The following is a 15,586-nucleotide window of genomic DNA, read 5'->3' as shown; positions in this document are numbered from 1 at the left end:
CACCACCACTCTCTGGGCTCGGCCCTCCAGCCACTTCAGTTGAAGTGACTGAAGATGAACACACTTCATCTTCAATGAATAGTGACTGAAGATGAACCCTAACCCTAACCTTAACCCTGAAGGTGAGCACTGGTCAGAGTCTGTCTATTCTGGAGTGGTGTGCTCATGAACATCCAGTCCAGGGTTTCTGAAAGCAAGCCAGTGCCACGCTGTGTCCCTGGTGTCTCTTACTTGTGGTCTGTACAGAATCCTTTAAAGTTAACAGCAGGTTTCATTGTACTTTTATGTTTGAAATGTGTTCTGCCAAGCAGGGAGGGAAGAAGATTTCTCTAAGTGCATTAAACTCCCACGCAGAGGGTAATTCAGGGCCTTATATAGTGTTTAAATTCTACCTAAGTCCCATATTAAGGGCTTAGTTTTACATCTGGAGCAAATTTGGGGGTGTGACTGGCGGTGTCTGAACTCCTAACGACGTCTGAGTTGTCAAGATAATGATTAATTTGGGGATTAGGTTGAATAATAGTGTGGGCATCCCATCCTCTGCTGAAAGAACTTTTGCCTGGTGCAGCAGAGTTGTGAAGTTTGCACAGAAAGAAAACAGGAGAACTTGCAGGCGAATACTAAAACCTGGGAAGCTTTTTCTTGGCCAAGTCAGTTCATTTTCACCCTGAATCCTCAGCCTGGAATTTCACAAAGTCTGCTTCCTGATCCCTTCTTTCTCAGGGTATTGCTTTATCACTAATTATTTATTTCTGCTGTGAATGATCAGAGTAATCAATGTATGGCTACATAAGTTTGGGGCTTCATTATGTCCTGTCCACAAGGCACACTGATAACCAAGGGATCTAGAAAACAATGATGTACCTTTACAGTGCTGGCTGCAGCTTATGCTCCTTGCTAACAAGCTGCTTTCTCCATTCTTTCCACAGCCTCTCCTCCTACAGGTGGTTCACTGCAATCTCAGTGCTTCTGCCCTTCTCCCCTCCTTGTGCCTGTCACCCTTGTCCCTGGCTTTTTCACTTGCACTCCCAATTAGCTGACTGTTGTGGAATCATAAACCCAAGAGATAGAAAAACATTTGATGCTGTGGTGGGTTGGAAATCACACACACACACCCCCTCCCACCCCCCCCCCCCCCAACTAATTGGGAGAATTATCCCCCCAAAATAAAATTGCCATACTAGCTCAGAAGGTTTTGGAGGCAACTGAAGCTCTATGCACAAGCAAACTGCCACCTAGAAATATGGAATGCAATGAATATGTGCAAAATAAACAATACATGGACAACACAGATGTATTTGTGCAATTTAGAAAATAATAGAACAGAACAGAATAAACCAGGTTGGAAGAGACCTTCAAGATCATCATGTCCAACCTATCAACCAATCCAACACCACCTAAACAACTAACCCATGGCACCAAGCACCCCATCAAGTCTCCTCCTGAACACCTCCAGTGATGGTGACTCCACCACCTCCCCAGGCAGCCCATTCCAATGGGCAATCACTCTCTCTGTATCTTTCTCTTTGCCTGGGCATGCTAAGGCATAGTTCTTGTCTCAGTCCAGGATTGTACAACATCTCTCCTCTCCTAACACCCTCTGCTTAGATGCAGATTTGAAACAGGACAAGAACAGACATGGGGCAGATAAGAACCATAACAGGCCACATCTTGGAAATATGACAGGAGACCAAGGTCTGTCTGCATTGAGGGTAACAGAGCACCGGAGCAGGCTGCCCAGAGAGATTGTGGAGTTCTCTAGTCTGGAGAGATTCCAAACCTTCCTGGGCACTGTGATCCCAGCACCCTGCTGGGGGTGATTCTGCTTTAGCAGAGGGGTTGGGCTGGATGATCTCCAGGACTCCACCTCCACCATGGTGGGATTCTGTGGAGAGAACAAAAACAGGCATTCCTGCCTACTGCAGCAGAATGAGGATGAGCAGGCTCACAAGCACATGCCACAAGGATTTAGAAAGCTGGAAGGACCAACACATGGCAGGCAACATTTTTGGGTGGTTGCTTGCCTGCTTGTTTTGCTTTGTTCCCTCACTAAACCTTGGCACATCTTTCTTCCCCATACACACAGAGGTGCTGCTGCCCAGTATTCCCCAGCTGCATGTTTTAAGCTATATTCCCACAAAAGGTTTAGACAGATGCCTACAGACAGGGTTGTTTTGTCACTTTTTCCTTTGGTCACCATGCAAGAGCATCTGCCTCACGTTTGGAACTCCAGCATGTTAAAAACAGGACCGAAAACAGGATCTTATGTTGAAGGGAGTAGCATCCCCTGAAAACTCTGTGCTTAGGCTGGAAGCTTTATGATGGAGCATAAATCAGTTCAGACCTCTGTATATATTTACATAAAATAAATATTTGTGGTGCCAAATAGCAAAGACTTTACACAAAAGTAATATTCTTTGGGTGGAACAGAGGGGAAATTTAGGTAACAGCAAAGAAACAGAGTTCTAATGACACCTTCTGTCACTGCTGTTACTATTATGAGGTTGAGGGAGCTGGGGTTGTTCAGCCCAGAGAAGGGAAGACTCCAGGGGGACCTTAAAGCTGCCTACCTGAGGGGATCCTCCAGGAAGGTTGCAGAGGGACTTTTCACGAGGGTGTCCAGAGACAGGATAAGGGGGAAGGGTCTGAAGCTGAGGGAGAGTATGTTTAGACTGGATCTTGGGAAGAAGCTCTTCAGTTCAAGGCTGGTGAGACTCTGGTATAGGTTGTGAACACCCCCTCTCTGGGAGTGTTTAAGGCCAGGTTGGATGAGGCCTTGAGCAGCTGAGTCTAGTCGAGAGGTGTCCCAGGCCATGGCAGGTTGGAGCAGATGATCTCTAAGGTCCCTTCCAGCCTAAGCCATTCAAGGATTCTATGACTATTTTCTACTATGACTCTTCAGCTAGATTGTGTAATTCTATTTTGATCCCAATAGTTAACACAAAGTTTGATGGTGATTATTTTATTCCCAGTTAATTGTCAGTCAACTCTGAAGCTCATTTATATCAGCGTGCAGATGAGGAAAATCTTCTTTTAAGCATAGTTTATTAAATGGCAATGCCATTAGCATACAAATTACCCTCAGAGTAGGATAAACAGGTACAGAGATCATTAACATATAACACAGACAGTCAGATCTCAGAGGGGACTCAGTGGGACCTTTCAAAAATACCAGAGCTGTCAGCAGCAGGCACAATTCATTCACTCAGTCAAACTTTATTCACATTTACATCTGCATAAATCACTGCTAAGGCTGAGTCACTGGAGAGCTGGGCTCCCTGTCTCTGCCCCTCACTTAGTTCCCTTTGTACTTCCCTTTGTCTTCAGCACCTCTCACGCTCCTCAGTCCTTGTGAAATGAGTCAGTTGTTGCCTCAGTGGCCATTGGCATCTCCGAGGGAGCTTGTAAGCAAAGTCTCTGCTCACAGCCGGTGAAATCCGGAGTGGTTCTGCTCGTAGGCTGAGAAAAACAGGGCTTCAGGTAGGATTTCTCAGAGAGCAAAAATTACTTTGCCTCTGGTTTCATCAGACCCAAAATGCTGCCTTTTAATCTGCACAGTGCTATGATGATGACTTCAGGGACAGGGACTTCAAGCTGCACCAGGGGAAGTTTAGGCTGGAGGTGAGGAGAAAGTTCTTCACTGAGAGAGTCGTTCGTCATTGGGATGTGCTGCCCAGGGAGGTGGTGGAGTCACCGTCCCTGGAGGTTTCAAGAGGGGATTAGAAGTGGCTCTTGGTGCCATGGTTTAGTCATGAGGTCTGTGGTGACAGGTTGGACTTGATGACCTTTGAGGTGTCTTCCAACCTTGGTGATTCTGTGACATTGTGAGGTGTCAGACACTTGAGGTTGGAGGCAGACTGGAGAAGAGGGAATATTTACAGTAAGTATCAGGGTTACTTCATTTGGCTAGGAAGGACTTTGGTGCCCTTGAGGAGATGGCTAGCCCACTGGCAGGGCTGGAATCTGCAGAGGCAGGCTTGCTTCACCCCTAGTTTTACACAAATCCACCAGTTTTGATGGGGGGGGTTTCAAAGCTGGGTGGAATTCATGCAACTCACATCCATGAATTAAAATCACACTTCTTCCTAAACAGACTGGGTGAGCAGTACACAAAAGTCACCTCTGCTGCACTTTAAAATCTAATGAGTTGACAGCTCTTGCTTTCCTCAGGTTTTATTTCTCCATCAGCCTTTGTTAAATACATATTATTCTTGCCTGCTCTTAAGATCAAAGCAAATAGCCATCAACAAGCTTTTGTTCACATGAGACAACACTTTTGAAGCTGGATTGTTTGGCCTGGTTAATTAAAAGCTGTAGCTAACATCCCTGCTTGATTTCTCAGGTTCTTTACTTAAAAAAAAAAAAAAAAAAAAAAGAAGAAGAAGAAAAAGAAAAGCATGTGTGACATTTTTAATGAGCTCTCACCAGCCTCATGTCTTCTGCAGAAATGTTGCAAACTCTTCTTTTGGATCAGAACCCAAAAGTCTGGGCTCCAGCAGTTCTGGACACAGTCTCAAGCTTCACCAGGGGAGGTTTAGGCTGGATGTTAGGAAGAAGTTCTTCACAGACAGAGAGATTGGCCATTGGAATGTGCTGCCCAGGGAGGTGGTGGAGTCACCATCACTGGAGGTGTTCAAGAGGGGACTGGATGTGGCACTTGGTGCCATGGTTTAGTTGATTAGATGGTGTTGGGTGATAGGTTGGACTCAATGATCTCAAAGGTCTTTTCCAACCTGGTTAATTCTATTCTATTCTATGCTATGCTATGCTATGCTATGCTATGCTATGCTATGCTATGCTATGCTGCACTTTGGCCACGGCAACCCCATGCAGAGCTACAGGCTGGGGTCAGAGTGGCTGAGAGCTGCCAGACAGAGAGGGACCTGCGGGTGCTGATTGACACCCGCCTAAACATGAGCCAGCCACTGCTGCCCAGGTGGCTTAGAGGCCAATGGCATCCTGGCCTGCATTAGGAATAGTGTGGCCAGCAGGAGCAGGGAGGTCATTGTGCCCCTGTACTCTGCATTGGTTAGGCCACACCTTGAGTCCTGTGTCCAGTTCTGGGCCCCTCAGTTTAAGAAGGACATCGAGACACTTGAACGTGTCTAGAGAAGGGCAACAAGGCTGGGGAGAGGCCTTGAGCACAGCCCTGTGAGGAGAGGCTGAGGGAGCTGGGGTTGCTTAGCCCGGAGAAGAGAAGGCTCAGGGGTGACCTCATTGCCCTCTACAACTACCTGAAAGGTGGTTGTAGGGAGGAAGGGGTTGGTCTCTTCTCCCAGGCAACCAGCACCAGAACAAGGGGACACAGTCTCAAGCTGTGCCAGGGGAGGTTTAGTCTCGAAGTGAGGAAAAAGTTCTTCACTGAGCGAGTCATTCGTCATTGGGATGTGCTGCCCAGGGAGGTGGTGGAGTCACCGTCCCTGGAGGTGTTCAAGGGGAGATTGGACGTGGCACTTGGTGCCATGGTCTAGTTGTGAGGTCTGTTGGGACAGGTTGGACTTGATGATCCTTGGGGTCTCTTTCAACCTTAGTTATACTGTGATACTGTGATACTGTGATGCTATGCTATCCTATTCCATTCCATTCCGTTCTATTCTATTCCATCCTATCCTATCCTATCCTATCCTATCCTATCCTATCCTATCCTATCCTATCCTATCCTATCCTAATCTATTCTATTCTATGCTATGCTATGCTATACTATTCCATTCCATTCCATTCTATTCCATTCCATTCCATTCCATTCCATCCTATGCTATCCTATCCTATCCTAACCGGTAGGCTCTTTGCTTTCTCTTCCCCCATACACTGCTTATCTTGTATGCTAATGGAGTCATGGCCATGGATCAATCCAATGGGATGAGTAGATGGAAAACAAACAAAAGGACATCAATTAGCCTGTGCTTAAATAAACCATGGAGAACGTCTCACAAACTGTTGTGGGACTAAAGGTTTGCAGAGGCTCAAAGGGCTTTGGATTAATCGATGAATCCTAACAAATCTAAGGTATCTTTAGATCGATGCCTATCAGTAGCTAAAGGGCAGGGGGCAAGAGAAGGGGGCGAGACTCTTCTGTGGTGTTCAGTGACAGAACAAGGGGCAAAGGGAAACTGGAGCACATGAGGTTCCACCTGAACATCAGGAGAAGCTTTTTTGCTATGAGGGTGCTGGAGCCCTGAAGCAGGCTGCCCAGGGAGGTTGTGGAGTCTCCTTGTCTGGGGGCATTTCAAACCTACCTGGACACTGTGACTGTGGGCAACCTGCTGTGGGTGACCCTGCTTTAGCAGGGGGGGTGGACTAAAAGATCCCAAGAGGTCCCTCCCATGCTCACCATTCTGTGACTCATTCCTGAAGACAGATTTCATCCTGTACAGAAAGGCACCATCTCTACATCCCAAGCATGGCCTACAGGACACTCAGCACTGGGACAGGACTGTGGTACCTGCCCTGCATCCTTGCCTCGCCCTCATCCTCTGCCATGGGCATCCTGCTAAAGGAAGATTGGCCATATATATCTGTGAACTGGGCTTTAAGGGCAATCCTATGTTCTCATGATCCATGTGAAGTGAAGAGAATCCAAAAAACCCACTTTCTTTCCCTTTTTCTTGCAGGGGAAGTTACCAGGCTTGTCACACACGGAATGTATGCTTTATTTCTGAGCACCTCTAATTAGCCCTTGTGTGCAGGAACTTTTTCTGGATTTATATAAGTGGATTTTCATCTCTCCTTTTCCTCATAGCAACTTGGCTTAATTGAGCTCCTTACCCAGAGGCAGCACCTGTGTAATTCAGGCAGGAACAGAGACGTCAGCACCAGCCTGATAGAAATTGCAGTGTTTTGTGAGTCAGAGATGCAAGTTTAGTGTCAGGATTATACTTAATCCCTTGCTGCAACAGGGCTTTATGAACACCTGTGTCCTGAGCAGCTTGTGTTGTTTTTCCTTCTCCTACTTCCTTCACAGGGATGAATTTATCAGATCTGCTGCAGATCATTTGCTTCTTTGTCCCTCAACAGGCACTCACTCAAGGAGAGCAGTCCAGTTTTCCGGGCAGACAAAATGTTCTGCTCGAGTTATATCGGACAAGCTAAGCTTTTCTGTCTGCCATAGCCCTTGGAATTGCTTTATCTCCTAATGCAAACGCTAAAAATTATATTCTCCAGCCTTCACCTGGTCTAAAATGTTGTGAAAAGTAAGAGTTTTCAGCCAGCCGCCCAGCAGGTGAGACAAGCGTTTCACAGCTGCTCCTTCCGTCGCTTGTTAGAGCTTGAGCTGCAGCCCATTAAAGGAAACAGTCCCCTTGCCTTCAGCCTCCCAGCTCCATTATTTGAAAGACAAATGGAAGAGGATAAAGTGCAGCCCCTCTGAACCTACCCATGGTGTAAAAGTCCTGGCTCTGAGGAAGTTTATGACAAGGGGGTCGGCATTTCACCTTGCTCTTTTTTCCCTGTGCATTTGAGATGCATCATCTTGATTTTCTGCTGTGTTCTGCTTTCTCATCCCACTCCTGACATGGACCTCAGTAGAGCTGGAAATTACTCACTTCTTGGTTCTTTTTCTTTCTTTAATTCCCTTCCCTGGTAACTAATTACTTTGGAGTCCTTTGTGCTTTGACATAAATTCTGCCTGAGTCTCTTTATTTACTGCTGGCTCTCTAATTGTCTTCAGGTAGCCTGACCTCTGTTTCAGACCCCTCTGAAGCTTTTATTAGCTCCTGGTTTCTCTTTGCTAAGCTGGTTTTGATCCATTGAAAGAGCCATTCCATCCTCAGCCTGCTCAGCCATTGAAATATTTGTTTCAGAACAAGCATTACTCCAGACCAAACATAGCCTTGTCAGCTCTTGAGTGGGTAAAAACTGCTCTGAGTGGATAAATCAGGAGGCTTCAAATTATTCAGGTCTCAGTTCTTAATGAGGAACACAGAGCAAGGCAGGACTTGTGAGGAGCAGTTGAGGGAACTGGGGTTGGTCAGCCTGGAGAAAAGGAGGCTGAAGGGAGACCTCATTGCTCTCTACAACTCCCTGAAAGGAGGTTGGAGCCAGCTGTGGGAGCTGTTTGTTCTCCCAAGAAACAAGCAATGGGACAGAAGGAAATGGCCTCAGGTTGTACCAGGGAAGGCTTAGGTTGGCTATCAGGAAAAAGTTCTTCACCTTGTGAGTGGTCAGGCATTGGAAGAGGCTGCTCAGGGAGGTGGTGGAGTCACCATCTCTGGAGGTATTCAAAAACACATGCAGACATTGCACTTTGGGACATGGTTTAGTGGTCATGGTGGTGGTGGGCTGATGGCTGGACCAGATGATTTCAGAAGTCTTTTCCAACCTTAGTGATTGCCTGATTCTATGGCTAAATTTCAGTGAAACAGCACTAGCCAGAAACCCATCAGGGACTAAACACAGAGCCTCTGCCTTCGAAGCAGCAGCCCTTTGCTATACTGTGTCTTTAAAAACTACTTTTCCCAGTTTCTTCACCCATATATAGGTCACTTCTGAGGAGCAGAGTTGTCTTCTTTTGCCTCACACACACCTCTGGCTGCTGATTTGTACCTAGACCTCATAGGTACAAGTGCAATAAAAAATAACAGGGCATCAATATTTGATGGTGAGAAAGACACTACAGAGGCTTATTATAACTTATTACCCAGGTAGCCAATTTATGAACATTTCCTGAATCACACTTGGATCTCCTTTGACTCTGTTTGATGAAGCAACCATATGTTAGGTAACCACTCAATTGAATCAACTATTTTATCACCAGCACTTCTTAATGAGGGTGTTCTCCTCTGGCTGCTGCAAGGCAATGTGAGGAAATGCATCATTAATGCAAAGAGAATTGCAAAGGCAGAAGAGGAACACTTGCAAATCTTGCTTCATTTTTCATAGGATCATAGAAGTGTGAGGGTTGGAAGGGACCTCAAGGATCAGCCAGGTCCAACTCTCCTGCCATGAGCAGGGACACCTCACACTACAGCAGGTTGCCCACAGCCACCTCCAGCCTGGCTGCAAACACCTCCAGGCAGGAGGCTTCCACCACCTCCCTGGGCAACCTGTGCCAGTCTCTCACCACCCTCATGGGGAAGAACTTCTTCCTAACATCCAATCTGAATCTACCCATTTCTAGTTTTGTTCCATTCCCCCTAGTCCTATCATTACCTGACACCCTAAAGAGTCCCTCCCCAGCTTTCTTGTAGGCCACTATATTTAAACCTGCATTTGACATGCTATCTTCAGGTATGCCCCCAAGCTGAGAGGGGGATGCACCCATAGGCCAGCAGGAGGAGAGAGGTGATCCTGCCCCTGTACTGGGCACTGGTGAGGCTGCACCTCAAATACTGGGTTCAGTTTTGGGTCTCTTACTACCAGAAAGGCATTGAGGGACTGCAGTGTGTCTAGAGGACAATAAGGCTGGTGAAGAGTCTGGAGAAAAGGTCTGGTGAGGAGCAGATGGGAGAACTGCTGTTGTTTGTTCTGGAGAAGAGGAGGCTGAGGGGAAACCTCATTGCTCTCCACAAATCCCTGAAAGAGGGTTAGAGCGAGGTGGGGGTTTGGTCTCTTCACCTAGTACCAAGTGATAGAAGGAGAAGAAATGGCCTGAAATCGTGTCAGGGGAGGGTTAGGTTGGACATCTGGAACAATTTCTTTACTGAAAGATTTATCAGGGATAGGAACAGGCTGCCCAGGGAGGTGGTGGAGTCACCATCCCTGGAAGTGTTCAAGAAACCTGTAGCCATGGCACCCGTGGCCATGGTTTAGTGGCCATGGTGGTTTTAGATTGAGGGTGGGACTCGAAGGCCACAGAGGTGTTTTCCAACTGAAACACTTCTATGATTTTGATGAAGAGTGTCATGAAGCCAGCAGCAATGCTCAGTTCTCTCATGCTTACTCATCCTTCCTCATCTATAAAATCTCATTTCGTTGATGTATCATTGCATTGAAGACTGTACTTTGCTGCCTCATATTTTGCTCCTCTCCAGTTTAATGTGGATATATGATGGATTATTAAACCCAAACTTATTTTCTCATTGTACTACAAATTGCACATGGACAACTGCTGCAGCACCTGGTGATTATTGCCAAGGAAACATAGATTTTTCATTCAAGCCTAAATCCCTTCCCCTCTCAGCTCCACACCCTAGTAACAAAATGCCTGGCACCATGGGGACATCTGAGCTTTTCTCATAACTAAATCATAGAATCACAGCTTGGGTTGGGTTGGAGGGGATCTTGAAAGCTCAGCTAGTCTGACCCTGCTGCAGCCAGCAGGGACATCTTCAACTAGAGAAGGTTGCTCAGAGCCACAAGCCACCTGACCTGGAATGATTCCAGTGATGGGTAACCTGGGTCAGTGTTTCACCACCCTCTCTCTCTCTCTCTCTCTTGTTACATCTATATCTATGTGTGTGTCTGTGTATATTTCCTTTTCTCTAGTCTAAATCTCCCTCTTTGAGTTTAAACCCATCACCCTTGTCCTGCCACAACAGGCTCTTACCAAAAAGTGTGTCCCCAGCTTTTTGTTCGGCCCCTTTAAACACAGAAAGGCCACAAGAAGTTCTCTCTGGAGCCTTCTCTTCTCCAGGCTGAGCAACCCCAACTCTTTCAGCCTGAGGGGTTCCATATCCACTCCTGCCCTGCTCAGGAGCAGATGTTTCAGCAGGCATGGGAGACATGGAATTTGGGTGATGTAAGACCCCCAAATACAGTGCTTCTTTTCATCAGCTGAGAGGCTGGGAGCATGTAACAGGAAGCAGAACAAGGTCTAATGTGTGTTACACATCCAGCTACAAGCATATGGATACCAGCAGCAAGACACTGTGATGTTTTTGTGTGTTTAATGGCTATGATATTGCTGCCAGCTTCAACTCCTGCTCTTGTTATTGTTCATTCCCTTTAATAATTCATTACCTCATCCAATCATGTGTTGGTAGGGATAAATATTAAATACCCAAGCTGTGATGCATGAATTAGATGTTTTCTTTTGAGGAGAAGAGGCTTCTTGTATTAGATGTAAATGTCAATTAAAAGAGGAAGATTAAGAAGAAGAAAAAGAACAAGATCATGGCATGCTTCTGTGAGGGGAGGAATGAATGAAGGCTGCTTGCCTGTTGGGACTTACAGCTGGATTCTGCCAAGTGTCAGAAAGTGACATTTGAGTGCAGCACTTCCCACCTGCAGGTTTCAACCCCAGGTCTGTCAGCCCAGTGTCCTCCTTCTAAAGTCAGAATTAATCAGAACTGCTGAAGAGCCTCAATGTACAGTCACAGAATCACTAAGGGTGGACAAGGTGGAGGAGGGAGGTTGTAGCCAGGTGGGGGCTGGTCTCAAGAGGGCCAATGGCATCCTGGCCTGCATCAGGAACAGTATGGCCAGCAGGAGCAGGGAGGTCATTGTGCCCCTGTACACTGCACTGGTTAGGCCACACCTTGAGTCCTGTGTCCAGTTCTGGGCCCCTCAGTTTAGGAAGGAGGTTGACTTGCTGGAAGGTGTCCAGAGAAGGGCAACAAAGCTGGGGAAGGTTTTGGAACACAAACCCTATGGGAAGAGACTGAGGGAGCTGGGGTTGCTTAGCCTGGAGAAGAGGAGACTCAGGGGACACCTTATTGCTCTCTACAACTACCTTAAGGGAGGTTGTAGCCAGGTGGGGGTTGGTCTCTTCTCCCAGGCAACCAGCACCAGAACAAGAGGACACAGTCTCAAGCTGTGCCAGGGGAGGTTTAGGCTGGATGTGGGGAAGAAGCTCTACACAGAGAGAGTGATTGGCCATTGGAATGTGTTGCCCATGGAGGTGGTGGAGTCGCCATCATTGGAGGTGTTTAGGAGGAGGCTTGATAGGGTGCTGGTGCCATGGGTTAGTTGATTAGATGGTTTGCATGATAGGTTGGACGCGATGATCTTGAAGGTCTCTTCCAACCTGGTTAATTCTATTCTATTCTATTCTATTCTATTCTATTCTGAGACCTCTAAGGTCATCAAGTCCAACCATCAACCCAACACCAGCATGTCCCAAAGTGCCTTATCTGCATGGTTTTGAACACATGCAGGGATGGTGACTCCACCCCCTCCTTGGGCAGCCTGTTCCATGCCTGACCACTCTTGCAGGAAAGAAGTTTTTCCTAATATCCGTCCTAAACCTCCCTTGGGGCAACTTGAGGTCATTTCCTCTTGTCCTGTCTCTAGTTACTTGGAGGAGAGACCAGCACCCATCTCACTGTGACCTCCTCCATCCACCTCCTACTCTTCTTACTACACCTACAAGATGCCAACAGATGGACAGAGTAACTGCCACAAAATTAACAAAACATGACAGGATAGTCTTATTTTCTGTCCAAAAGGTCATTTCCTACCTAACTCAGCTTTCATTTGGGAATTCTCTACCTTTGACAGAGATGTTCAGTAGATTTGTGAAGAAAATTCCCCAACCCTGAAGTGTTTCCTTTGTGTGCCAAAGCCAAAAATAAAGGTGCCAGGCATGCAGAGAAAGTTTACCTGTGGAAAACATAGAATCATAGAATGGTTTGGGTTGGAAAGGACCTCAAATGGCCATTCAGTCAGCAGGGACATCCTCCACTATGGCAGGTTGCCCAGAGCCTTGAAGAGCCTAACCTTGAATATCTCCAGAGGTTGGGCCCCAACTACCTCCCTGAGCAACCTGTTCCACCGCCCTCATGGTAAAGAACCTGTTGCTAACATCCAATCTGAATGTGTTCTCCTCTAATGTCAAACCATTGCCTCTCATCCTGTCACTGCAGGCCTTTGCAAACAGTCCCTCTGCAGCCTTCTGGTAGCCCCCTTCAGGTACTGGAAGGCTGCTATTAGGTCTACCTGGAGCCTTCTCATCTCCAGGCTGAGCGGCTGAACAATCCCAGCTCACTCAGCCTGTCCTCACAGGAGGAACATATGCCATCACCTAAGCATCCTAAAGTATCTCATTGACATGAAGAAGCAAATGAACAACCATAGAAATTGTTTTTACTCATAAAACCCAGTGGTGGTCCTGAAATTGCTATTAAATGCAATTTAGCCAATACTCTGCAAAGGGATGTAAACAACAGAGTGACTAATAAGGTGTTTTGAAGGCCCTGGGAGGCAGAGATAGATTTGATTTGGTTCCTTGGCTTGTGAGATGGCATTTCAGCATCTCAGTTAATATCTTTTAATAATCCTGACAAAATTGCCCAGGCAGCTGGGCTCAGACACCACATTAGTGTGGCCCAGGAGCGCTGGGATCGGATGGAAAAAGCCCCCTGAGGTGAAATACAGAATAATTAGAATCAGAGAATCAACCAGGTTGGAAAAGACCTCAGAGATCATCAAGTCCAACCTATTATCTAATACCTAACACCTCCTGACAACTCAACCATGGCTTCAAGTGCATTATCCAATCTTTTTATGAACACCTCCAGGGATGGGGACTCCACCACCTCCCTGGGCAGCACATCCCAATGGCCAGTTACACTTTCTAGGAAGAACTTTCTCCTCACCTCCAGCCTAAACCTCCCCTGGTGCATCTTGAGACTGTGTCCTCTTGTTCTGGTGCTGGTTGTCTGGGAGAAGAGACCAACCCCCACCTGGCTACAACCTCCCTTCAGGGAGTTGGAGAGAGCAATAAGGTCTCTCCTGAGCCTCCTCTTCTCCAGGCTAAGCAACCCCAGCTCCCTCAGCCTCTCCTCACAGGGCTGTGCTCCAGACTCCTCCCCAGCCTTGTTGCCCTTCTCTGGACACGTTCAAGTGTCTCAATGTCCTTCTTAAACTGAGGAGCCCAGAACTGGACACAGGACTCAAGGTGTGGCCTAACCAGTGCTGAGCACAGGGCACAACGACTTCCCTGCTCCTGCTGGCCACACTGTTCCCAATGCAGGCCAGGATGCCATTGGCCTTCTTGGCCACCTGGGCACACTGCTGGCTGATGTTCAGCTGCTGTCAACCAGTAACCCCAGGTGCCTTTCTGCCTGGCTGCTCTCCAGCCACTCTGTCCCCAGCCTGTAGCACTGCCTGGGGTTGTTGTGACCAAAGTGCAGCACCTGGCACTTGGACTTGTTAATTAGATAACAAGTTGGGGGCTTCCTTTTTTCTGTTGTGACTCCACATTCTGCTGCCAGAAACTCAGCCGGGTAAGCTAATGGTCAGCTCCAGTATGTCAGTAGAACATTCCTAATATAAAAATCAATAGAAGCAGAGGGTAAAAAAAAAAAATAAGGGTTGATAAATATTCAGCTTGTGGTAGGAGGGAAAAGGAAAAGCAGCAACAAAAAAAGTATAATGGCAATGTTTAAATATTAAAAGTAGCATTCCCAGCACAGTTCCTGGAGCTGAAGCCTTTTACTCTTCTCTGCTCATTGTTTGCTTTTGTTCCCCAGGGTCATGTTGCTAGAGGATGGCAGTCTCAGGCTCTACAACATCACCAAAGCAGATGCAGGGGTGTACACTTGCACAGCAACAAATCAGTTTGGAGCTGCCAGAAATTCTGGGAACCTGATTGTAAAAGGTACTTTAATATTATTTTTTGGGGTTGTGTGTGTTCTAGATGACTCTTAGGAAATATTTTGTTTTCTCCTCACTGGGATGCCCAGGCCTGTGCCAGGCACTGCTAGTACTGACAGCTTTTCACTTGCAGCTTCAAGCTGACACTGAGCTCTTCATTGCTGGCAGCAAAGGAAAAAAAACCCTCATGACCACACCACTCTGAGGATCAATTTGTGTATCAGGGAGGTCTCCCATGATATCCACAGCAACAAGAAGCAACATTAATGATGGCATGTGCTCTGCTGTACCATTGATATGTCACAAGTATGGGCTGCAGGGTAACTCTCCTTCCCTTCAAAACTGCAGCTTTGGCTGAGCTTCTGCTGTAACCACACACTCCAGCTCTGGTCCCAGTTCAGTGGAGCTCTGCATGGGGTAGGGGAATGTCCTCCCTGGAGTATTCATGGAATGGTTTGGGTTGGAAAGGACCTTAAAGATCATCCAGTTCCAACTCCCCTGCCATGGGCAGGGACACCGTCCACTAGAACACTTAGCTCAAGGCCCCTTCCATCCTTGCCTTGAACACCTCCAGGGAGAGGGCATCCACAACCTCCCTGGGCAACCTGTTCCAGTGTCTCACCCACCTCACTGTCAAGAATTCCTTCCTAATCTCCAGTCTAAATCTTTTCCATCTCAAAGCAATTACCTTTCCTCCTGTCACTACAAGCCTTTGTCAGAAGTCCCTCCCCAGCTCTCCTGCAGCCCCTTCAGGTACTGGAAGGCTGCTCTGAGGTCTCCCTGGAGCCTTCTCTTCTGCAGGCTGAACAGCCCCAACTCTCCCAGCTTGTCCCCATAGGTGAGGTGCTCCAGGCCTCTGCTCATCTTTGTATTTTTTCACTCTTCTTTGAAGCACAGTAGGCCATATTAAAATGGATTTATTGCCCCAAGTTTTTGGATCCTCGAGGTCTCTTCCAACCTTAGTGACACTGTGATACTGTGTGCTGGTGGATGGTCTGTCTCCATTAACAAAAAGACTTTGTACAAACTCACCTCTTGGGTGGACTTAACCAGAGCTGGAGGACATGAAAAGAGAGATTGTCTAGATAGAAATTCCTGAAATACTTTGATCACT

At 47.1% G+C, this 15,586-nt stretch overlaps 1 protein-coding gene across 1 annotated transcript in view; it reads left to right on the top strand.

The window, feature by feature from the left end:
* Positions 1-15,586, top strand: part of LOC104305109 (contactin-6) — a 203,351-nt gene that overhangs the window by 158,502 nt on the left and 29,263 nt on the right. Inside the window, exon 13 of the mRNA XM_009905929.2 lies at positions 14,349-14,476. Coding sequence (XP_009904231.2) covers positions 14,349-14,476 — 128 coding nt within the window. The remainder of the gene's footprint in view (positions 1-14,348; positions 14,477-15,586) is intronic.

Source organism: Dryobates pubescens, chromosome 1, assembly GCF_014839835.1.
Source record: "Dryobates pubescens isolate bDryPub1 chromosome 1, bDryPub1.pri, whole genome shotgun sequence".
In the NCBI taxonomy this organism is placed as follows: domain Eukaryota; kingdom Metazoa; phylum Chordata; class Aves; order Piciformes; family Picidae; genus Dryobates; species Dryobates pubescens.
Note: the sequence above shows the minus strand (reverse complement) of the source record. Positions and strands in the feature narration are given on the sequence as shown.